Below are 24249 nucleotides of genomic sequence, written 5' to 3' on the forward strand. Positions count from 1 at the left end.
TTCTCACAAATAGAGCTTTCTTTTGATGGTATTTGATTGCCTCTGCGATTTTTTTTTTTTACGATATAAAAGGAAAAAGAATTTTTGAAAAAAAAAAGATATTTTCTACTTTTTGTTATAAGAAAAATCGAATAAAATAAATTTTAGTCATACATTTAGGCCAAAATGTATATTTAGTAAAAAAAAAAGTCAATAAGCGTATATTTATTGGTTTCTGCAAAAGTTATAGCGTCTACAAACTAGAGTACATTTTCTGGAATTTACACAGCTTTTAAATTTACGACTGCCTATCTCATTTCTTGAGGTGCTAAAATGGCAGGGCAGTACAACCCCCCCCCCAAATGACCCCATTTTGGAAAGTAGACACCCCAAGGAAATTGCTGAGGGGCATGTTGAGCCCATTGAATATTTTTTTTTTTGTCCCAAGTGATTGAATAATGACAAAAAAAAAATAAAAAATTTACAAAAAGTTGTCCCTAAATGATATATTGCTCACACATGGCATAGTTATATATGGAATTGCACCCCAAAATATATTCTGCTGCTTCTCCTGAGTACGAGGATACCACATATGTGGGACTTTTTGGGAGTCTAGCTGCGTACGGCACCCCGAAAACCAATCACTGCCTTCAGGATTTATAAGGGTGCAAATTTGATTTCACTCCTCACTACCTATCACAGTTTCAAAGTCCATGAAATGCCAAAATAGCACAAACCCCCCCCCCAAATGACCCCATTTTGGAAAGTAGACACCCCAAGCTATTTACTGAGAGGCATGTTGAGTCCATGAAATATTTTATATTTTGCCACAAGTTGCGGGAATATTACAAACTTTTTTTTTTTTTTTTTTTGCACAAAGTTGTCACTAAATCATATATTGCTCACACATGCTATGGGCATACGTGAAATTACACCCCAAAATAAATTCTGGTGCTTTTCCTGAGTACGGGAATACCACATGTGGGGGACTTTTTGGGAGCCTAGCCGCGTACGGGACCCCGAAAACCAAGCACCGTCTTCAGGATTTAAATATAAAACGCTGCCAAAAAAACTGTTAGCGATCGCAGGGATCAGGCCTGACTCTGCGAACGCTGCAGTTATGTGTTTAGTGTTTTGTAAGTGACAGTGATCGATCGATACTTCACTTGGGTGGGCTGGGCGGAGGGGCAAAACTCAGGTACTAGCAGGTATCTGGGCTGATCCCGCTAACGATGCGTTTTTTTGGAACCCTAAACTGCTGGGGATGCTAGTATAGATTTGATCAGATGAAACCAAAGTAGAACTGTTTACGACGAGTAGAACTCGTCATGTTTGGAGGATAGAGAATGCTGAGTTGCAACCAAAGAACGCCATACCTACTGTGAAGCATGGGGGTGGAAAAATCATGCTTTGCTGCTGTTTCTCTGCAAAGGGAACAGGGCGACTGATCCGTATACATGAAAGAATGAATGGGGCCATGTATTGTGAGATTTTGAGTGCAAACCTCCTCCCATCAGCAAGGGCACTGAAGATGAAACGTGACTGGGTCTTTCAGCATGACAATGATCCTAAAACACACCGCCTGGGCAACGAAGGAGTGTCTTTGTAAGAAACATTTCAAGGTCCTGGAGTGGCCTAGCCAGTCTCCAGATCTCAACCCCATAGAAAACCTTTGGAGGGAGTTGAAAGTCCGTATTGCCCAGCGACAGCCTCAAAACATCACTTCTCTAGAGGAGATCTGCATGGAGGAATGGGCCAACATACCAGCAACAATGTGTGACAACCTTGTGAAGACTTACAGAAAACGTTTGACCTCTGTCATTGCCAACAAAGGATATATAACAAAGTATTGAGATCAGGCCCGGACTGGGACAAAAAAATAGGCCCGGGCATTTTAGATTGAGCAGCCAACCTTTCCAGGGACCGGAGGGGGGTGGGTTCGGTAGACATTAGCAGGGGTGGCTGGTGTTGGTCCTCCACACTGTAATGTGCAGCGACACTGTGATATAAAGGGAACTGCACTAAAAAGGGGTGACGCTCCATAATTTGCTTAGCAGGTACGCCATTCAGCTGCAGCGCGGATTTATTTATCTTGACAGCAACAGCGTTTGCTCCCATGATACATAAAGCTGTGACTCCAGTGCTGTAGGAGGTGATTTCACCACCACAGTTAAAAAAGAGCATATATGCCGAAGCATGGGGGCATAAGGGGTGGAGGAGCGATTTTGCTCCTAATGCTGCGAACATACGGTCAAAATTCCGACGGAGGGCTTGCCCATGGAAAAGTTTGAACGTATGCACGCGGCATAACTTTTTTGCGGGAGGATGCCCCCATGCTTCGGCATATATAAATGGTGCATGTATGTCCATTATTAGAAGTGGGTGGATGAAGGGAGGTATTCTAATGGTGGGCATACCCACCGATCAATCTCTTTTTTTTCGTTCAGACAACATGACTCTCAGTAAATAGCTTGGGGTGTCTACTTTCCAAAATGGGGTAATTTGGGGGGGGGGGTTTGTGCTATTTTGGCATTTTATGGCCTTTGAAACTGTAATAGGTAGTGAGGAGTGAAATAAAAAATTTGCGCCCTTAGAAATCCAGAAGGTGGCGATTGGTTTTTGGGGCCCCGTACGCAGCTAGGCTCCCAAAAAGTCCCACACATGTGGTATCCCCGTACTCAGTAGAAGCAGCAAAATGTATTTTGGGGTGCAATTCCACATATAACCATGGCATGTGTGAGCAATATATAATTTAGTGACAACTTTTTGTAAAAAAAATAAATATTTTTATTTTTTGTCATTATTCAATCCCTTGGAACAAAAAAAAAAAATATTCAATGGTCTCAACATGCCCCTCAGCAAATAGCTTGGGGTGTCTACTTTCCAAAATGGGGTCATTTGGGGGGGGGGGTTTTGTGGCATCTTGGCATTTTATGGCCTTCAAAACTGTGATAGGTAGTGAGGAGTGAAATAAAAAAATTAATGCCCTTAGAAATCCTGAAGGCGGTGCTTGGATTTCGGGGTCCCGTACGCGGCTAGGCTCCCAAAAAGTCCCACACATGTGGTATCCCTGTACTCAGGAGAAGCAGCAGAATGTATTTTGGGGTGTCATTTCACATATGCCCATAGCATGTGTGAGCAATATATCATTTAGTGACAACTTTGTGCAAAAAAAAAAAGTTTGTTATATTCCCGCAACTTGTGGCAAAATATAAAATATTCCATGGACTCAACATTTCTCTCAGTAAATAGCTTGGGGTGTCTACTTTCCAAAATTGGGTCATTTTGGGGGGTTTTGTGCTATATTGGCATTTTATGGCCTTCGAAACTGTGATAGGTAGTGAGGGGTGAAATCAAAAATTTGCACCCTTAGAAATCCTGAAGGTGGTGATTGGTTTTCGGGGTGCCGTACGCGACTAGACTCCCAAAAAGTCCCACACATGTGGTATCCCCATACTCGGGAGAAGTAGCTGAATATATTTTGGGGTGTAATTCCACATATAACCATGGCATGTGTGAGCAATATATCATTTAGTGACAACTTTTTGTAAAAAAAAAAATTTTTTTATTTTTTGTCATTATTCAATCCCTTGAGACAAAAAAAAAAAATTCAATAGTCTCAAGATGGCCCTCGGCAAATAGCTTGGGGTGACTACTTTCCAAAATGGGGTAATTTGGGGGGGTTTTGTGCCATCTTGGCATTTTATGGCCGTCAAAACTGTGATAGGTAGTGATAGGTAGTGAGGAGTAAAATAAAAAATTTATGCCCTTAGAAATCCTGAAGGCGGTGCTTGGATTTCGGGGTCCCGTACGCGGCTAGGCTCCCAAAAAGTCCCACATATGTGGTATCCCTGTACTCAGGAGAAGCAGCAGAATGTATTTTGGGGTGTCATTTCACATATGCCCATAGCATGTGTGAGCAATATATCATTTAGTGACAACTTTGTGCAAAAAAAAAAAAAGTTTGTAATATTCCCGCAACTTGTGGCAAAATATAAAATATTCCATGGACTCAACATGCCTCTCAGTAAATAGCTTGGGGTGTCTACTTTCCAAAATGGGGTCATTTTGGGGGGTTTTGTGCTATTTTGGCATTTTATGGCCTTCAAAACTGTGATAGGTAGTGAGGGGTGAAATCAAAAATTTGTACCCTTAGAAATCCTGAAGGTGGTGATTGGTTTTCGGGGTGCCGTGCGCGACTAGACTCCCAAAAAGTCCCACACATGTGGTATCCCCATACTCGGGAGAAGTAGCGGAATATATTTTGGGGTGCAATTCCACATATAACTATTGCATGTGTGAGCAATATATCGTTTAGTGACAACTTTTTGTAAATTTTTTTTTTTGTTTTTTTTTTTATCATTATTCAATCCCTTAGGACAAAAAAAAAAATATTCAATGGGCTCAACATACCCATCAGCAGTTTCCTTGGGGTGTCTACTTTCCAAAATGGGGTCATTTGGGGGGGGGGGGGTTTACTGCCCTGCCATTTTAGCACCTCAAGAAATGAGATAGGCAGTCATAAATTAAAAGCTGTGTAAATTCCAGAAAATGTACTCTAGTTTGTAGACGCTATAACTTTTGCGCAAACCAAAAAAATATACGCTTATTGACATTTTTTTTACTAAAGACATGTGGCTGAATAAATTTTGCCCTCAATGTATGACTAAAATTTAGTTTATTCGATTTTTCTTATAACAAAAAGAAGCAAATATCATTTTTTTTTCAAAATTTTCGCTCTTTTTCCATTTATATCGCAAAAAATAAAAATCGCAGAGGCAATCAAATACCATCAAAAGAAAGCTCTATTTGTGGGAAGAAAAGGACGCAAATTTCATTTGGGTGCAATATTGCATGACTGCGCAATTACCAGTTAAAGCAGCGCAGTGCAAAATTGTAAAAAGTCCTCTGGTCCTTAAGGTGTTTATTGGTCCGGGGCTGTAGTGGTTAAACGCTATAATCTCTTTAAAGCCTTAGAATTTTGGGTGCTTTGTATATGTTAACTGAATTTTTACTGCATAAGGCCCCTTTCACACTGACGATCCGTTCAGGCCTACCTGTCAGTTTTTCAGGCGGACCTGAACGGATGCTCCATAGAGCTCTATGGAGCGTCGGATGTCAGCGGTAACATGTCCGCTGACATCCGACCCGCTCCGATCCGAAAAAGTGTGACGGAGGAAAAAGCTATTTTTCCATCCGTCATCGGATCAGGTGACGACGGACACCGCGGTCCGTAGTCATCCGATCTCCCATAGGGGAGAGCGGCGCTCTGACAGGTCTGTCCCTGCGCAGTGTGCAGAGACGTACCTGTCATCTCCCTGCTCAACGGGGATCCACAGAGTGGTCCCCGCTGAACATATCCACTGATCCGTCCTGTGTGAAAGGACCCTTATGGTTGATACAATTGTACACCTGTCATCAGAGCTTTTACAAATTGTAATGTGTTGGTATTTATGGAATATGAGGTCAAATTGCTGTCAGGTTGTGTCAGGTAAAGGCAAATATCTTAAAGTGGTTCTAAGGTCAGAAAGCTTTTTATCTTAATGCATTCTATGTGTGCAGCAGCCCCCCTAATACTTACCTGAGCCCCAACTCCATCCAGTGATGTTGCATAAGAGTTTTGGTTGTCAGTGACTCTCCCTCATTGGCGACAGCAGCGGGGTGCCATTGGCTCATTCGGCATTCAGTGAGGAGAGAAAGGGGTCTGGGCCAAGCTGCGGCTCCGCCTGTGAATGGACTCGCTGAGCAGCAGGTTGGGTGCCCCCATAAAAAGCTGCTTGCTTTGGGGACAGGAGGGACGGGACAGGAGTGTCAGGGAGGGACCCAAGAAGAGGAGAATCTAGGCTGCTGTGTGCAAAACCATTACACAGAGCAATTAAGTATAAGATGTTTATTTTTAAACGAACAAAAGGAAACTTTAGTATCACTTTAATCACTTGCTTACTGGGCACTTAAACCCCCCTCCTGCCCAGACCAATTTTCAGCTTTCAGCGCTGATGCACTTTGAATGACAATTACGCAGCCATACAACACTGTACCCAAATTAAACTTTTATAATTTTTTTCCCACAAATAGAGCTTTCTTTTGGTGGTATTTAATTACAGCTGGGAGTTTTATTTTTTTTGCTAAACAAACAAAAAAAGATGCAAAATAAAAGAATAATAAAAAATCATGTTTAATAGTTTGTTATAAAATTTTGCAAACAGGTAATTTTTCTCCTTCATTGAAATGCGCTGATGAGGCTGCACTGGTGAGCACTAATAAGCACAGATAAGGTGGCACAGATAAGGCAGTACTGATGGGCACAGATAAGGCGGCACAGATAAGATGGCCCTGATGGGTGGCACTAAGGGGCACTGATAGGTACCACTAATAGATGGGACTGATGGGCACTGATAGGTGGCTCGAATAGGTGGCACTGCTGGGCACTGGTAGATGACACTGATGGGCATGGATATGTGGCACTGAGGTGCAGCACTGTTGAGGCAGATTGTGGGCACTGATAGGTGGCACTGTGGGCACTGATAGGTGGCACTGTGGGCACTGATGTATGGCACTGTGGGCACTGATGTATGGCACTATGTGGCACTTTTATTAATAACTGGCTGATACTGGCAGGGGGCAGGTGGGCACTGATAAGTTGGCCGTGATCGGGACTGATGTCCCGATCACGGCCGCCGGTGATCGGCTTTTTTTTTTTTCTCTCCTCGTGCTGTCAGCATGAGGAGGAAAAATAGCCGATTACCGGCTCTGTTTTGTCACATGATCAGCTGTCATTGGCTGACAGCTGATCACGTAGTAAGGGGTCAGGATCGACCCCTTGCTCAGATCCGTGATCAGACGAGTCTCGTAGACTCGCCTATCACAGAGCGCACCGCGCGTGCACGGGACGACGTCAATAGATGTTTTCCCAGCAAAGCAGGTCCGCGCTGTAGCCGTCGTTCGGCTATAGCGCGGATATCTAGTGGTTAAATGTAACTGTTGAACCTCTATTAAAAAAAATAAGGAAGAGGATAATAAATTCCTGTTGCCATTGTTATTGACTCAAAGTAAAAAGCCAGTTTAATATTAAAGTGGCCTTAGACAAAAGCTGTAAAGAAACAATTCAGTCTGAAATGCATGTATTAACGTAACTAAGAGATAAAGCAATCTACGTTTTTCTAGCGTTGGGGCTGCATAAAGAAATGCTGCCCATTGCTGCTGATGTAAACAAGCTTTGTGGTCTTCTAACACTGTGACAGATGGAGGCAGTGGGGGGGATCAGGTGTAGAGATCTTGCTGTACCTGAAAGATATAAAAGTAAATGTGGTTTTAAATATCATTTGACAGTAAAACATCCATATAGGTTGGACTGTGGTTTTAGAAGGCAAACTCCAGGTTACAGAAAAATGAAGTGACATTTGTGGAGGTAGTTCACAGCATTTCTGTGTAGGGTACAGAAAAATTAGTTTGAGTAAAGAAATGCTTTCTCCAGCCTGCAGCTGAGTGATGAAGATTATATTTAGGCCAACCTTGGCGGACTCTCTCTATGCCATTTGACTAGAGCTGAAAGGCTGTTTTTATTTTGTGGTTAGGAATTTATTTTTGCAGACTTGTAAAGTTACCGACAGGTCGGCTTTAAGGCTTTGGAACTTAAAAGAAGAAATGTATTTGACGTGTGACCATATAGCTGCTCTTCTCTGTTTTTCAAGGATGGGGGGCCTCATTTATCAGAGTGGATTTTTGTTTCAGAAAGCCAGGTAGCTTTAATGAGCACATTGAGCTGTGTGATCTACGGTATATTTTCATTAAAGCTCATACATTTTAATTAGAGATATTTTCATCTTTCACAGAAAGCCATTAAGTATATTGGTCAGCCAAGCAATTATAATATTTATTTTCAGGTTGCCATCGAACTCCAATTCCTCAACCACCAATCAGTCACTAGGAGAGAGGGCACTTAGGCTGTCTGCGGAAGAGAGAAGAACTCAGGACAGGAAACATCCGGATGACATCACTGCAGCTAGACTTCCACCACTCCATTACTTACCAGCCCTGCAAATACCTCTCGAGGAATCCCTGACTCTACAGATAGAACAGAAAAAGAGTTATGAGGTACGTTTTTTTGTTTTTTTTCTTTCCAATGGAAAGTATAGGAACGCCAGGCACATTATGTTAAAGCAACCACATATGTATATCAAACGGAAGATAAGTTGCTAGTGTACTTGATAATATGCCGCATTAGACAAGGAGAATGATTTACTAAAACTGGAGAGTGCAAAATCTGATAGTTCTGCATAGAAACCAATCGGCTTCCATGTTTGTTTTATTGTGAAAGCTTAAATGAACAAGCTAAAGTTAGAAACTGACTGATTACCATGCACAGCTGCACCAGATTCTGAATGCTCCAGTTTTAGTAAATATCCCCCAAGGTCTTTTATTTTGCACGCTATGTATTATGCCTGTAGATCCTCTCCCTCACCATGTGCTGTGCAATACTCCTTTACAATTATTATACAGGATTTATAAATGTTTTCCTCTGTTCTAGGCACCATAAATCTTAACTGTTCTGTTTTTATGGTTTTTGTTTTGTGTGAATTATATTTGTGTTCACAGTCAAGGGTGTCAGTACACTATACAAGGGGACATTTACAGTGCATCTGGAAAGCATTCACAGCACTTCACTTTTTTCACATTTTGTTATGTTACAGCCTTATTCCAAGATGTATTAAATTCATTATTTTCCTCCGCGTGCAGCCCCCAACCATCTATTCGTGCCCCCTTGGTGATTGATGTAGGCCACCGCCATCCCTCCCCGGCCTTGATTTTCCGGGTGCTTTGCCGGATGCCCCCTCTCGGGCGCCCGGGCTCAATGCTTCCAAGCCCCCTTCGCCCCCACGGGTAAAGGGCGGCGGGGCACATGCGGTACCGGCAGGCGGGTTCCCCCTCGAAAGACTGAGGGGGGAGGGCTGCCTGAAGCGGTCTCTCCCCCACCCTCTACTCCCGGGGCTTCCCCCATCTCGAAATGCATTCTTCTGGGTTCCATGGGTGTCGGGAGGGGAGCCGGGCAGGAAGCTTCAGTAGTGTCTACTTTGGTTAATGCTAGGAAGCTGGCCTCCAGAGTCCTAAAGAGTCTGGAAGGCATATGTCTCCTGGTGTGGATCCAGGGGTTGGCACCCCAGAAAGTATGTCATAGGTAGGATCCTTGCATTCCTGTAGATGGGACTGGAAATTAAGCTGGCTTTGAGTACTATCAAGGGCCAAGTCTCGGCCTTATCAGTATTGTTTCAACAGCCTCTTGCTTCTCACTCTCTGGTTCGTAGCTTTATGCAAGGGTAACTTGGATTAATCCTCCTTTCAGGACACCCCTGAACCCTTGAGATTTGAATTTAGTCTTATCAGCTTTACAGAAACAGTCTTTTGAGCCTATATAGGATATTCCCCTGGTTCTTTTGACGAGAAAGATAATCTTTTTGGTTGCCATATCCTCTGCCAGAAAGGTATCAGAATTGGCGGCTCTTTCTTGTAAAGAGCCGTATTTGATTATTCATAAGGATGAAGTGGTATTGCTGCCTCATCCTGAATTCCTACCAAAGGTAGTGACAGGTTTTCATTTAAACCAGGGTATTGTTCTGCCTTCTTTTTTTCCCAGAACCTCGAACTAGGGAAGAGAAGTCACCACATTCCTATGATGTAGTGAGCGGTCAAGGTATATTTAAAGGAGACCGCTCAGATTCGCAAAACAGATGTTTTGTTTGTATTGCCAGAAGGTCCTAAAACAGGACAGATGGCATCAATATATACTATTTCCAAATGGATTCGTCAAGTGATTATTCAAGCTTATGGTCAAAAGAGGAAAATTCCTCTTTTTTCATGTTAAAGCGCCCTCCACCAGGACTGTAAGTGCTTCTTGGGCAGTGCATCACCAAGCCTCCATGGCTCAGATCTGCAAGGCCACAACTTGGTCTTCAGCCCATACATTTACCAGATTCTATCAAATCAATGTAAAAGGTCATGAGGATATTGACTTTGGTCGCAGTGTACTGCAGGCTGCAGTATGTGTCCTCAAGTCTCCTAATGCCCTACTTTTTTGTAGCCTCCCTCCCGTCAGTTGGCATTGCTATGGAACATCCCACATAGTAACTACTATGGCTCTGTGTCCCGTGTTGTACGATAAGAAAACAGGATTGTTATAACAGCTTACCTGTAAAATCCTTTTTCTTTGAAGTACATCACGGGACACAGAGGTCCCCCCCATCTTTGGTATACACGTATATTGCTTAGCTACAAACCTGAGGTACTCTCAGTAGTGGGAGGGGTTATATAGGGAGTTCACTTTTTGTCTTGGGGTGTGCAAGTGTCCATTACCGGAAGGTGGCTTATAACCCACATAGTAACTACTATGGCTCTGTGTCCCATGATGTATTTCAAAGAAAAGGATTTTACAGATAAGCTGTTATAAAAATCCTATTTCTCTTATATTCACCGACCGACACAGCTCCTCTTAGCCATTGGGTTATTACGCCACCTTTAGGAGAATACTAGGCATTACATGTTATGTAACACACAGAACTCTCCAGTTTTGCCCAGGGGGCGGTCCCCTAGGCAACAACCCTCCAGCCTGCCATCCAGTTATCAGTTTTATCTTGCCTAGTGAATAAGGAGGACCTAGGAACCCTGACAGGCCCATCGGTCCTTTTTTTTTTTTTTGGCGGGGGTTTCTGCAGAAGCTTGGCTTTTTGCGCAAGATGATAGATCCTGTGATCTGCTATCAACAGCCAGCTGGGTGACAGGCTGGATACCCTTATCCTTGTAGTCTCCCCAGCCTGGCCATCGAGCGCGTGCAGGCCAGAGCTCTGCGCTGGGTCGGCCACGACGAAACCTCAGCTTCAGCGGTGGTCGGTGAGCTTTTATGCTCCGGGGCACACATATGAACGGGCTACTGATGTCTGCGTCAGTGTGCCAGGCCAGCAGCCACCCTGTACTGATCAGTGAGTAGGTCTGTAATGGAATGTCTCCAAGCTCTTCAGGACTGGTAAGTACAGCTCTCCCCGCCTCAGTGGGGCTGAGCAGGTGAGCATTCCCTGGGAGGTTAATTTGGGGTCCCTCACCTCCCTCTCTTCTCTCCCTGTCCCTCCCCCCCCACCTTTGGGGGATGCTGCAGAGCGGTGTGTGTGTGTCTGTGCAGGGGCTCTGGCTGGATGTGTCCTGTTTTTCATGTCCCTGGAGATGCCTGTGAGACTGTGTTTGTGTCCTGTGCAGCACTGTTTCACCGCCATTTTTTCTCTCTATCCCTCATGGCTTTTGCATACAGCGACCATCTTACGTGTGGGCAAGAGAAGGCATGCTCTCCTGGGCTTCGGCGGCCATTTTCCCTGTGATTTGTCTTTATACTGGATGTCAGCTGCCATTTTCTGGAAGCCTGAACACGTTTTTTTAGTGTTCTCTAGCGGCAGCATGTGCTCTGGTGGCCATTTTCCCTGTGTTTTATGTCCTTATGCTTGATGCTGGGTGGTCATTTTCTTTGAGCCTGAGCACACTACATAGCGGTTTCAGTGCCATTAGCAGCTGCTTCCACCGAGCTGATTCCTCTGCACCTGGGAGGCAACAGCGACTACAGACACTACCTGCTGGATAGCGCAGAACCCCTCAGGGTGGTAAGTCCTGCGGGAAAGAGCCCCTCAGCCAGCAGCAGTAAGGAGGGTGGGACTGTCACTGTCCTAAGTCCCCTTTAGGTGGCAGACAGGGTAGGGTCAGCAATGCTTCAGAAACTGGTCTTTCTTCCCCAGAAATCCAGGCAATTGCAACGGGTCACCTGCGGACTACGCAGTGCCCTTGGACACCTTGTCGGCGGTGCTCAATTCGTTCGTTGCCAAGATGGAGGCGGTGCGTGGACGCAAAGGTGCTAAAAAACGTCCCCTGCCCCACCGTCCTCTGCGGAGAGCTCTGATGCAGACTCGGGCCCCGCTGAGGCTGGTGACCTCTGCTCTTTCATTTCAGATAGCGCTAACCAGGACCATTCAGACAGTGAGGATGAGTCCCCGTCTGGGTCCGTGCGTGACAAAGTGCTTGTTGGAGCACTTATCGCAGCTGCGCGTGATACCCTGAAGATTCAGGAGCCAGCAGATTCCTCTGCGGAGGTAGCGGTCCCTTTTGGGTCCCATAAGGCAGCCCGTTCACTTAACGTGTTCCCGTATCTGACTTGTTTTGACAAGTTCATTTACAAGGAATGGGGTCGCCCGCAACGGACCATTTTGGTACCCAATTACATGGCGGTTCATTACCCCTTTTGAGGAGAGCCTTCTCAAAAAATGGTCGGCTTCTCTGGTAGCCCCCAGTATCCCGGTTAAACAAAGTAACCACAATCCCGGTAGAGGGGATTCCTGCATTTAAGGATCCCATGGACAGGAAGGCCAAAGCAGGAGCTCGTTCCTTGTTTACGGTTGTGGGGTCAGCTGTGCGACCAGTACTGGTATCCGCACTAGCAGACCAATTAGTGCAAGGCCTTAAGTACGTTTATGACGCGGTCCTGGATATTCTCCCTCTGTTATCCAGGACTTCAGAGTCAGCAGTGTTGCTGAGGCGCCTGATTTGGTTGAAATGCTAGTCTGCTGACCAGGCATCCAAAAAAGCCCTGACGGATCTTCCCTTCCTTCACTACCGGTTCTTTGGGGCCTTCTTGGATGACATTATTAAGAATGCCACAGGTAGTAAGAGTACTCTACTCCCACAGGCCAAGAAGGCTAAGGAGCCACGCCGTAGGCAAGGGCCCTCTTGTTCCGCTCACAAACGGCTTTTTCGTCCGCCTAGGAGCTTCGGCTAAACATCCCCAGCCCCACAGGACGACCACGGAAGGACAGAAACATCCCTGGAACTGTAAAGCCTAACAAGCCTGCAAACAAATGTGCTACCGCATGAAGGTTTGCCCCCACCCATGACTCGGGTGGGGAGTTGCCTTCGGGAGTTTGCAGCCCGGTGCTCCTCTCGACTGTCTGACCAATGGGATCTCACAGCTTCCCACGGCTACAAAATAGAGTTTCTCTCTTGGCCGCAAAACAGATTCTTCCCCTTCAGCATACCCATTTCTGCGGGGTGATTGTACCTGTTCCGGAATCAGAACGTTTCCAGGGGTTCTACTCAAACCTGTTTGTAGTTCCCAAGAAGGAAGGGATACGTCTGATCTTGGATCTAAAAGCCCTCAATCACTTTGTAAAAGTACATAGATTCAGAATGGAATTAGTTCGCTCAGTAGTCACTGCACTCCATCAAGGGGACTCCCTGGCACCCTTGGACATCCAGAATACGTACCTGCACATACCCATATGCCTCCAGCATCAAAAGTTTCTGCGGTTTGCAGTCGGGGAAGCCCACCATCAGTTTGTGGCTCTCCCTTTTGGTTTGGCATTAGCCCCCCAAGTCTTTACCAAGGTATTGGCTCCAGTTTTGGCGTTGCTGTGGCAATGTGGGATTGCGATCATGGGATATCTAGACTATCTTCTCCTGAGAGCATCTTCCGCATCAGAATTAGAAGAGGATGTGGCGATCTCCATGCAGACCCTGCAAGAATTTGGGTGGCTGTTAAATCTAAAGAAGTTGGTGGTAGTACCGACCCAACGTTTGGAGTACCTAGGCTTGTTGCTGGACTCCAGGGAAGTGAGGGCTTTTCTCCCTTCAGACAAGCTGCAGACTTTCAGAGCCGCGGTAAAACTGCTGATGAATCGCAAGTGGATGTCGCTTCGCGGCAGTACCATATGCCCAGTTCCACACCAGAGTTCTGCAGAAGGAGATTTTGACAAAGTGGGACAAATCTCCGTTGTCCCTGGTTCGACAGATCCAGGTGAGCCAGTTAGTAAGAGATTCACTGATCTGGTGGCTGAGGTCCCCGGTGCTTCAGTCCGGGAAGTCGTTCCTGCCTCTGAAATAGACTGTGATCACAATGGACACCAGCCTATCCGGCTGGGGTGGAGTGATGGGGGTTCAGTTGACTCAGGGCCTTTGGTCGATGGAGGAATCCAAGTTGCCGATCAATCTGCTCGAGCTAAGATTGATCACATGGTCGATGAGACTGCAAGGGCGTCCATTCAGGATCCAATCAGACAACGCCACTGCGGTGGCATTCATCAATCACCAAGAAGGAACAAGAAACTCAGCTGCTGCACGGGAGGTCGCTCACATACTTCGGTGGGCAGAGCGACATGTACCGGCCCTGTCGGCCATTTACATTCTGGGAGTGGAGAACTGGCAGGCGGACTATCTAAGTTGCCAGATGCTGGACCCAGAAGAATGGGCGTTGCATCCAGAGGTGTTCAGGCTACTGTGCCTGCGGTGGGGCACACCAGACGTGGATCTTCTGGCCTCCCATCTCAATCAGAAGGTGCCGAGATTCGTGTGCAATTCAAGAGATCCTTGGGCGGACGCGTCAGACACGTTGGTGGCTCCATGGGAGCAGTACCGGCTGATTTACGCCTTCCTTCTGCTCAAACTGTTGCCACATCTGCTTCTGCATCAGAGTGGAGGCCGAGGGGGGGTTCCAGTGATAGTGATCGCCCCAGATTGGCCCCGGCAGCCCTGGTATGCTGACCTAGTATGCCTGGTGGCGGATGCTCCTTGGTGGTTGCCGATGCGAGAAGACCTTCTGTCACAAGGTCCGATACTCCATCCTGCTTTACCGTCTCTGGTTTTTAACAGCATGGCTGTTTAAAGCCAGGTGCTAAGGAACCAAGGTCTGTCAGACTCGGTAATCTCCACTATGCTGAGGGCACAAAAATCTTCTTCTCGGAAGATATACCATTGTACATGGAAGGCTTATTTCTCCATGTGTGAGGAGATGGGGTGTCGTCCGCGTGCCTATTCCATTTTCAGAATCCTGCTGTTCTTACAGCAAGGAGTGCACCAGAAACTGGCTTTAAGCACCATCAAGGGACAGATATCAGCCTTGGCTGTTTTTTTCCAACGACCCCTGGCATCTCACTCATTGGTAAGCACCTTTTGTGCAAGGGGTTTGGCATGTAGTCCCTCCGGTGCGACCGCCCCTACCTCCGTGGGATCTGAACTTGCTTGGTGCTTCAGAAACCGCCGTTTGAGAACATCAGGGAAATTCCCTTATTGACTCTTTCTCAAAAAGTAGTCTTTCTAGTGGCTATTACATCTGCCAGGAGGGTTTCTGAGTTGGCGGCCTTGTCTTGCAAGTTGCCATATCTGGTTTTCCACAAGGATAAGGTGATGTTGCGTCTGCAACCTTCTTTTCTTCCAAAGGTGGTTTGAGCTTTTCATCTCAATGAGGACATTGTGCTACCATCCCCGTGTCCTAAGCCGACACATCCTAAGGAGGTGGCCCTCCATTCCCTGGACGTGGTCCGGGCCCTAAGGGTATATCTGTCTGCCACGGCTCCCTTCCAGAAGTCAGACTCTGTTTTTTTTGGTGGCTGGTCCGAAAAAGGGCTGGCGGTCTCGTCGACCACCATTTCACTGTGGATCAGACAGATCGTGGTCCAGGCTTATGCCTTGAAGGGGCAGGTGCCCCACTTTACTATCACGGCCTATTCCGCCAGGGCAATTGGCACCTCCTGGGCTTTCCGACATCAAGCGTCTGTCTCCCAGGTGTGTAAGGTGGCAACTTGGTCATCCGTTTACACTTTCAAAAAGTTCTACAAAGTTGATGTGTGCGCATCTGCAGATGCTTGTTTTGGCTGCAAAGTTTTGCAGGCGGCCATGTAATCGTTGCAATTTACACTCTCTCTTCATGTTAGAGAAAGTTGCATTTTGGTTGTAAACGCATTCTGATGCATACGTTGGCCGCAAGTTCTGATGCAGTCGTTTCAGATGGCAACTCCTCCATTGAGGAGCGCCTCTGGCTATGGGTGAATTTATGTTTTCTGTTTCTACCCCTCATTCTGACACTGCTTGGGGGCGTCCTTACGGTCAAGATTTAATAGAGCTGTGTCCGTCAATGACCGAAAGAAAAAATAGGATTTTTGTACTCGCTGTAAAATCCTTTTCTCTGGAGTTCATTGATGGACACGGCACCCTCCCCTCTTAATATTTTACATTATACTGCTTGTTGACGTACTGAGCTACAGGAAGCAGGCTGAGGGGCTGTAGCCAGAGGGACCGCCCCCTGGGCGGAACTGTACAGTTCCGTTGTTTTCACATGTATTACATGTTCTGCCTAGTCCTCTCCTGAAGGTGACGTGATAACCCTATGGTCAAGATTTAATGGAGCTGTGTCTGTCAATGAACTCCAGAGAAAAGGATTTTACGGTGAGTACAACAATCCTATTTTTTCTTTTTGGTCATTGACGGACACAGCTCTATTAAATCTTGACCGTTTTTATTTTAGCACTGATCACTGTAATAATGTCACTGGTTCCCCAAAAAGTTTCAAAAGTGTCCACTGCAATGCCGCAGTCCCACTAAACATTGCTGATCGCCGCCGTTACTGGTAAAAAAATGTAATAAAAATATCCCATAGTTTGTAGATACGATAACTTTTGTGCAAACCAATCAATATACGCTTATTGGGTTTTTTTTTTTTTTTTTTACCAAAAACATAGAAGAATACATATTGGCCTAAAGTGATAAAGAAGAAAAAAAATAATATATATATATAAGAGGGCCAGTATGGTGGCCCGTAATTATGGGAGGAGCCCGGAGGGTATATAATCAGACCACCCACAACGGTCTGTGTCGGTTCCAGTGCAAGGTACTGCACATCAAGGTGCCGACTCTTCTCAGCTCCCTCACGGTCGTCTATCCGTGCGTCCAATCGTAGGTGCACTTCGGCTTCTTCATTCGTGGTCTTCGTCGGCGGTTCCCGCTCATGGTCGCAGATAAGTAGTATCCAAATCTTTTCATGTCATGTGCAAACTTGCGACTTATCATGCTTACTATCCTGCACCCCTTTCGCAAAACCTACCTCTGAGTTGTTGACACTCATGTCCCGACATTGTTCGGCACAGGCGTAGTACATTCGTAAATTCGCTGTCGGTCGTTCTCCAATATCACTCGCCATAGGCTTCACTGGTTATAAAATTCACTGTTCTCATCCTTTTTTGAGATAAACAGGTATTGTTTGTATGGGTTTCTGTGGCTGATTGGGGTGTAATTAAACCCACCTGATGTCTTTCCTGCACTTGACTAGCCTGGGGGGGATGGGTGGTTGATAGGTGTTTGGTTTCACAGTAAGGAATGGCATACACTCTACAACCAATTCGTATCAGATACTCCTTACTGCCAATTTATATCAGATTCATCTCATACATTTTTGAGCTGATTCGTGTCGAATGCATTGCAGAGGCCGACTCTGCCAACTCACTGCATGTCCACATAGTTGTACCTTCGAGATCGGTCGTATATCTTCATCGATTGTCCCACGCTCGGACCGCTACACACTCGCTGTCGCAGGTAGGACTTTGTTGTTACCGCTCTTCTAAACTCCAATAGTTACCTTATCATGTTCGTTTATCATGTTCGTTTTGCAAAGTCGCACTTACGCCACCATAAGTCTATGTCATCTTTCATGTATTTCATCCTTTCTACCCAACGCGAGTTTACTCGAGCCGATCACTTCACGGTCGATGCGGTCAAATCCGACATTCAAGCCCCTTACTCACCTCGCATCTACGGCCGATTCGAAATCTAGTCGCAACTTCGCTTCTATGTTTCGGATCCTCGGCAGTCACAAGCCCCTTCAACCGTCATCACCATTTAGTTGATTCGAACCCAGCCATATCATCGGCAATACGGTCAGATCTGTCATACGAGCCCTGTAGTCACCTCGCATCTACGGCCGTTTCGAATCTAGTCGCAACTTCGCTTCTATGTTTCGGATCATTGACAATCCCCAGCCCCTTCAACCACCATCACAATTCAATCAATCCGAACCCAGCCATATCCTCAGCGATACGGTCGGATCCCATATACGAGCCTCTCAGTCGCATCTACGGAGGATTTGAGTCTAGTCGCAGCATCGGCGCAACGATTCCAGTCCTTGCCAAATGCAACCAAGCCGAATCCTGTTGCATCACTGACTCAAATGAGTCAAATCTTTCGCAGACTATTCCATAACTATAGCCCAGTTCAAACTAGTCACATCGACTGTACGAATTCAGCAGTACTTACATTTGACCTTCTCAGTCTATCCATACATGATCGTACACAATTCTCTCCACCAATTTGCTCAGTATTGCGCACGGTCATTCCTACATAATCACATTTCCTCTATAACCTTTCTTTCGCCTTTCAACAAAGCTGCGTTCTTGCAATTGCTGCAAGTCTTTCTGCATTTGGCTCAAAACAGCCAATCGTCTCCAGTAGCAACACTGCTGTTCACCTCATACCTACACACTTATAAATCCGCAAAACATTGCTTTCACCTTTCAAATAAAGCTGCTTCCTTGCAATCGCTGCGAGCATCGATGCAATGGCTCAATATGGCCACTCATCTCTAGTAGCAAAACGGCTGCTCTCCTCATTCCTACACACTTATAATTAAATTTATAGATTCAAATAAAGCTGCTTTCTTGCAATGGCTTAATACGGCCACTCATCGTCTCCAGTAGCAACACAGCTGTTCACCTCATTCATTCATTCATTCATTCTCACCTCATAATTCAATTTATAATTCAAATAAGGCCGCTTCCTTGCAATCGCTGCAAGCATTTCAGCAAATGGCTCAAACTGCCACTCATCGTCTCCAGCAGCAACACGGCTGCTCATCGTTTTCTCTGTCGCTTTCCCCTTTTAGGCCAGTTAGTCCACCCTGCACCAGGTTTGGACAGTATCTTCCAAAAAAAAAAAAAAAACCCATTGTCGAGGGCTTGCATCTTCACCAGGGGGCCAGCTTTGCCCCAAACAGCTCTTTGCAATCCCCATTGTCAAAACGAAATTCTCATGTCACCTTACTACAGGCTCCCGGTCAACTCAGTTCTCGCCTCCAACCAGTCGACTTCACAACTAGTGCATAAAGTTAGGTGTGTAGTTCAATGGGATTCCCCCTTTCTCTTAAACACTCTTTCACTACATATTTTTACTTCACATACAGAATTTGACCTGCTCCTGAGGCGTTAGCAACTGTCACATACTTCTGTGCACTTCACTCTGTTTTCGAAGCACAAGCCTTCAATACGCAGACAAGGTCGCCTAATCTCCATACTTGCTGGCAGTGCAAGCATTAGTAGACCGAATCCACGTCAATTAACTACAGATCGCAACATTCCTACTTAGTATAACAGACTTCAGCTACCCACTCCAGTCCGCCCTGGGGCGATCTGGTTCATTAGTCTGTGCCGAGCACAGACTGACACCCGAGCTATCGGTTACCTAGCCAGTCACCTCCTGGCTCACCTCGGTTGTTACGCATTCTTTTGAGTTTTCTAAAGTCACACTCAACAGCGCTCAAGCGCAAACCAACTGTCACTATGGCTGTCATTCCTTGTCCTATTCTTGTTTCCTTCCGCCTTTCATCTTATCTACCCAACGCAACTATCCCCTCCTACCTTTGCAACTTACCTCAAACATACACACCCCTCCCTTGCTTTTAGTTGACACCATGTCGCAGGCAGACAGTGAGGAATTTGCCTCAGCCCTGCCATCACCCTTTACGGGCTCAGCAAGCGGCGGTTTACAGTCTCACAAAAGCTTGGACCAATTAAAAAAAAAAAAAAGAATAATAATAATAAAAAAAAAAAAAATAATAAAATAAACTCATAGCAGAACGGTGTCGCAGGAGTAAATCCTACCCTGCTGTAGCTAGGAAACCAAGCCTTTAGGCTACTGTTTCCACCGCCAGTGGCAGCCCTTCCAGGCACCACTTCAGTCTATCTTCTTTGCGACTACTCAGCTGCACTCCTGGGTAACCACACTGTCAGCAGCAGTCACCGAAGTCCAAGCAGAGTGACAGCCCTGGAGGTACGCCTAGCCGTGCCCCTACCAGCTCCAGTCACCACCGTCATTCCCGTACCTTCACTTACAGATACACCCAACTTCTGCACCATCGTCTTCCCTGCACACCTTGTCCTAGCAGGGCATCTAGGAGGACATCTTGGATGACAACGACGTTAACTTAGCATCCCTCCTCATAGCAGTACACAACTTGGCCTAGAACAAATCATATTCGCGGGGAGATGTCTCCGTCATCCTGAAGGCCAGAGACCCTTTACTTAATCGCAAGCTCACTGTCACAGAGTTTGTGCGGGCCTTGGGGACAGTCAGAGACATGCTAGGCAGAGCAACCCCAACAGGAGGGTAGAATAGGACCCGTATCTGCACGCAGCAGGTCACAAGTACGCAGGGTGCCCATCCTTTGACTATCACTGCTCATTTTCAGCCAAGGCAGCAGCCAGACTCAAGGGGATCTTTTACCTCCCATCTTTTAGTGTTTCTCTTCCAGGCAAAGACCCTGACTAAATACTTAAATTAAGATGTGCCAGCTATAGCAGATCTGCCCATGAGAGTCGATTTTTCTCACAAATTGGAATGGCATGCCAATGTGTATTCCCTCAGCATCTCTCTCTTCATCTCAGGTAGTCATGGTCACCGCAGCCTTCACAGGTCCTCGCCTCAATTTTGGCCAAATTGGGTTTATAGGGCCATAGCCGTCAGAAATCCTCTTGATTCCTGGGTTCAGTTAGTCCTCCTCTTTGTTCGACCTCTACCCCATTGTCGCAGCAGCTCAAGTCTGGTGCAACAACTGGGCAGGACAAACAGTGACGTTCGCCACAGACAACCAAGCTACAGCCAGTATTATAAATAAAGGAGGTCCTAGTAGCTGGCCATTGTGGCCTTCCTGTGCAGGCTGGTGCCACTATCCCCACAGCACCAATCTAACGTCCTATGCGTCCACATCCCAGACAAACGCAATAATCTGGCCGACGCACTACCCGTTAACTTTGCTTCGTTGTTTTTTGCAGGAACCTGGAACCGACCCGACCATGTCTCTTATCCCACACTGGTCGTAGCTAACCTCGGATTCAAACAACACTTTCACGATGCTACCTGCCTTATTAATCTTTCATTATCTCACAACACCCTGAAGGCCTACCGGGCAGCCTAGAGGTTCTATGTCAGGTTACTAGCCTCAAACCCCAGAGCAATACCAAGAGTTCTCCATCACATCCTGGTCTTCATATTATGCCACCGCACACAGTTGGCATTGTCACACAATACCTAAGACCCCACTCAGCTGACATCCAGTATTTCATCCCCTTATGAGATCCTAACAAACCGTCTTGTTCGCCGCCCATACGGTCAAGACCATGTTGTGTGGTATTCACAGGCAATGACCCCAAATCAGTATCAAACGGCTACCCATCACCAGCGCCATATTCCGAGACATGTCTTTCATCCTGTCACATTCCCCTTTTGGCTAAATTCAGCCTGGTCCTTCAAGCAGCCATCTACCTGGCTTTCTACAGCTTCTTACGCCCCAGTGAATACTGTCACCATCCCAGTTGTAAAGTGTTACGTAGACACCACCTCACACACCATCAGACTTCATCTTGCTCCTCAGCGTGTCCAAAACACAATAGTCCGGTCCAGGGGTTGACATAAAACCTTTCCAAACTCTGAAAGCCTGGTGCCCCGTGTCCATCCTAGATCAATTTTTGGCCCATATGTTTGATCCCTCGCAGGACAGCCCATTACTACCGTTCTCGATTAGTACCCCAGGCAGCAACCAGTTCATTAGTCACGTCAGGTTCCTTTTGAGCAAATTAGGCCAGGACCTTGGTCATTTTCTTGGACATTCTTTCGCATTGGAGCAGCATCAGCAGCCTCACGAAACGGGGTCCCAGTCCACGCGATCAAAGATGGGCAGGCGGGAATCCACCTGCTTTACTCGATACATCTTCAATCCACAAGTGGAAATGTCCTGAGCCTTCAGAAACTTTGCCCCGTAGTGTCTTGTTGTACATAAATTAATAATTACCTCCCTACACCAAATCTTTTGCGGCCTTCTCTTGGCATATCACCCAGCAGAGCAGGGCTCACCGCCCAGCTCACCAGGGCTTACCTTACAGCAGACCAAGGGCACAACTCAGGTCTATTTTATGTTGTTAGTCTTGTGACGTGTTTGTGTTCCTTCATATCTCTTACAGCGAAGGGCTCCGACCATAAATAAGAGGGCCAGTATGGTGGCCCGTAATTATGGGAGGAGCCCGGAGGGTATATAATCAGACCACCCACAACGGTCTGTGTCGGTTCCAGTGCAAGGTACCCACCCACCCATTTCCCTTCTCAGAGTACTTCACTTAAAACACGTTTCTCTACAGAAATATCCATTTACTTTCTTAAGGTATGCGGCCTTCTCTTGGCATATCGCCCAGCAGAGCAGGGCTCACCGCCCAGCTCACCAGGGCTTACCTTACAGCAGACCAAGGGCACAACTCAGGTCTATTTTATGTTGTTAGTCTTGTGACGTGTTTGTGTTCTTTCATATCTCTTACAGCGGAGGACTCCGACCATAAATATATATTTTTTATATATATATATATATATATATATATATATATATATATATATATATATATATATATATATATACACACTTTTTTTTTTTTTTTTTTTTGTTAAACAGTCCCTTTTTCTTTTATAGCTTAAAAAAAAATGTGGAGGTGATCAAATACCACCAAAAGAGAGTTCTATTTCTGGGGGAAAAAAAGAACATCAATTTTATTTGGGTACAGTGTCGAATGACCACGCAAATGTCCGTTAAAGTAACGCAGTGCCGTATCACAAATGGCTGGTCATTAAGGGAGTAAAAGTAGTTAACAAAAAAAAAAAAAAAAAAAAAGATTTTTCCATCACTTTAAGCTGCCAGTTTATGATTGATGTGTGGTAAGTTAGGACTCTGGGAAAGGGAAATAATGGCAACAAGGTTACTAAATTTCAAAAGTGATCAAATTGGGTTTGGGTTGATTATTGTAATATTTTTCTATCTTTCAGGAAAAACAGGCCAAGTTTGCAGCTGAAAGACTATTTGAGAAGCTCAATATTAAGATGGAACCTTATAACCCTGAAGGAGATTCCTACATGAAATACCAGGATCAGAGTGATGAGGAGGAGGAGGGCCTTGGGGATGAGGAGAAGATGGAACTTTATAACCCTGAAGGAGATTCCTACATGAAGTACCAGGATCAGAGTGATGAGGAGGAGGAGGGCCTTGACTGAGAAGATTAACAGGAAAGAATTTTTTGGAAATTCTGGTCTCCGGCCAGAAACATCAAAAGAAAATGCGAGCAGGAGTTCACGGTGGACTTCATCCTTACCTTTTTTTTTTTTTTTTCATCAAACTCTTTTGTGATGTATTTTCACCTTGTTCCCTTTCTTCTTCTTCTTCTTCTTCTTTTTTTTCTCGTGATTCTGTTTTTCATCCTTACCTTCACTTCCCTAACATCCTTCACTCGTTGGCTTTTTTCCCACTGGGTATTGTTACACATGGTCCCTATCACCCTCTCTTTGAACATCTTTCACAAACATCCATTTGTGATAATACACCTGTATCTCACACAGGGTCACTACTTGTGAAAGGCCTCGGGGTTATTTCTTCTCTTTTTTTTTTAAATTAATGAAGTTTAATACCAATGTCTCCATAGATTTAGATATCGGCTTGTGTCGGGGTTAATACCCCTCCCAGTCGCCGGGGGAGACTTTTCCCCGGTATGTCTGAGTCACCCTGGGACCAAGGCGTTTGGGAAAGACTCTGCCAAACTTTGATATGTATTGTACAATTGTTCTTTTCTCCATTTTTTTTCTGTGTTGTCATTGAAGGTTATTTCATACAGTTTTATTGATCTAATTGTGATTTATGTATATATCTCTAGATACATGTATTTCCTGAAGAAGCCGAAAGGCGAAACTAGTCGAAATACTACATCTTCACCATGAGTTATTGATATGCTGCATTGCAAAATGTTTTTATTTTTAATAAACGATGAAATCCTTCTTATTCACTTTTTTCTCTTGTTCTTTTAATTTATATAATTGTTGAATGTGCACCGCAATAGTCCCCCCTGCTCGCATTTTCTTTTGATGTTTCTGGCCGGAGACCAGAATTTCCAAAAAATTCTTTCCATATATAATTGGGATGATGGTGCATAATGTAAATTTACTTTCTAAATTGTTATTCCATGAGGCCATTCTTAATTTTCATGAGAAGATTAACAGATGGACTGTGGCTTTCAATCTACAGAGCAGATTCTGTGGTGTTCTGCACGGATATCAACACAACAGTTTCCTGACTGGTCTTATGTATATATGTTTATGACCCGTTTTACAAAAGGATAATTATTTTAA

At 45.4% G+C, this 24249-nt stretch overlaps 1 protein-coding gene across 1 annotated transcript in view; it reads left to right on the top strand.

Annotated features, from left to right (window-relative positions):
- The window catches only part of LOC143963466 (gamma-tubulin complex component 4-like), a 185296-nt gene extending 161390 nt beyond the window's left edge, over positions 1-23906 (top strand). Inside the window, exons 15-16 of the mRNA XM_077473100.1 lie at positions 7863-8073; positions 22900-23906. Of these exons, the coding sequence (XP_077329226.1) occupies positions 7863-8073; positions 22900-23124 (436 nt within the window). The 3' untranslated portion in view covers positions 23125-23906. The remainder of the gene's footprint in view (positions 1-7862; positions 8074-22899) is intronic.
- Positions 23907-24249: the final 343 nt, after the last annotated feature.

Source organism: Lithobates pipiens, unplaced genomic scaffold (assembly GCF_037356315.1).
Source record: "Lithobates pipiens isolate NorthernLeopardFrog02 unplaced genomic scaffold, aLitPip1_a1.2 Scaffold_8, whole genome shotgun sequence".
Taxonomy (NCBI): Eukaryota; Metazoa; Chordata; class Amphibia; order Anura; family Ranidae; genus Lithobates; species Lithobates pipiens.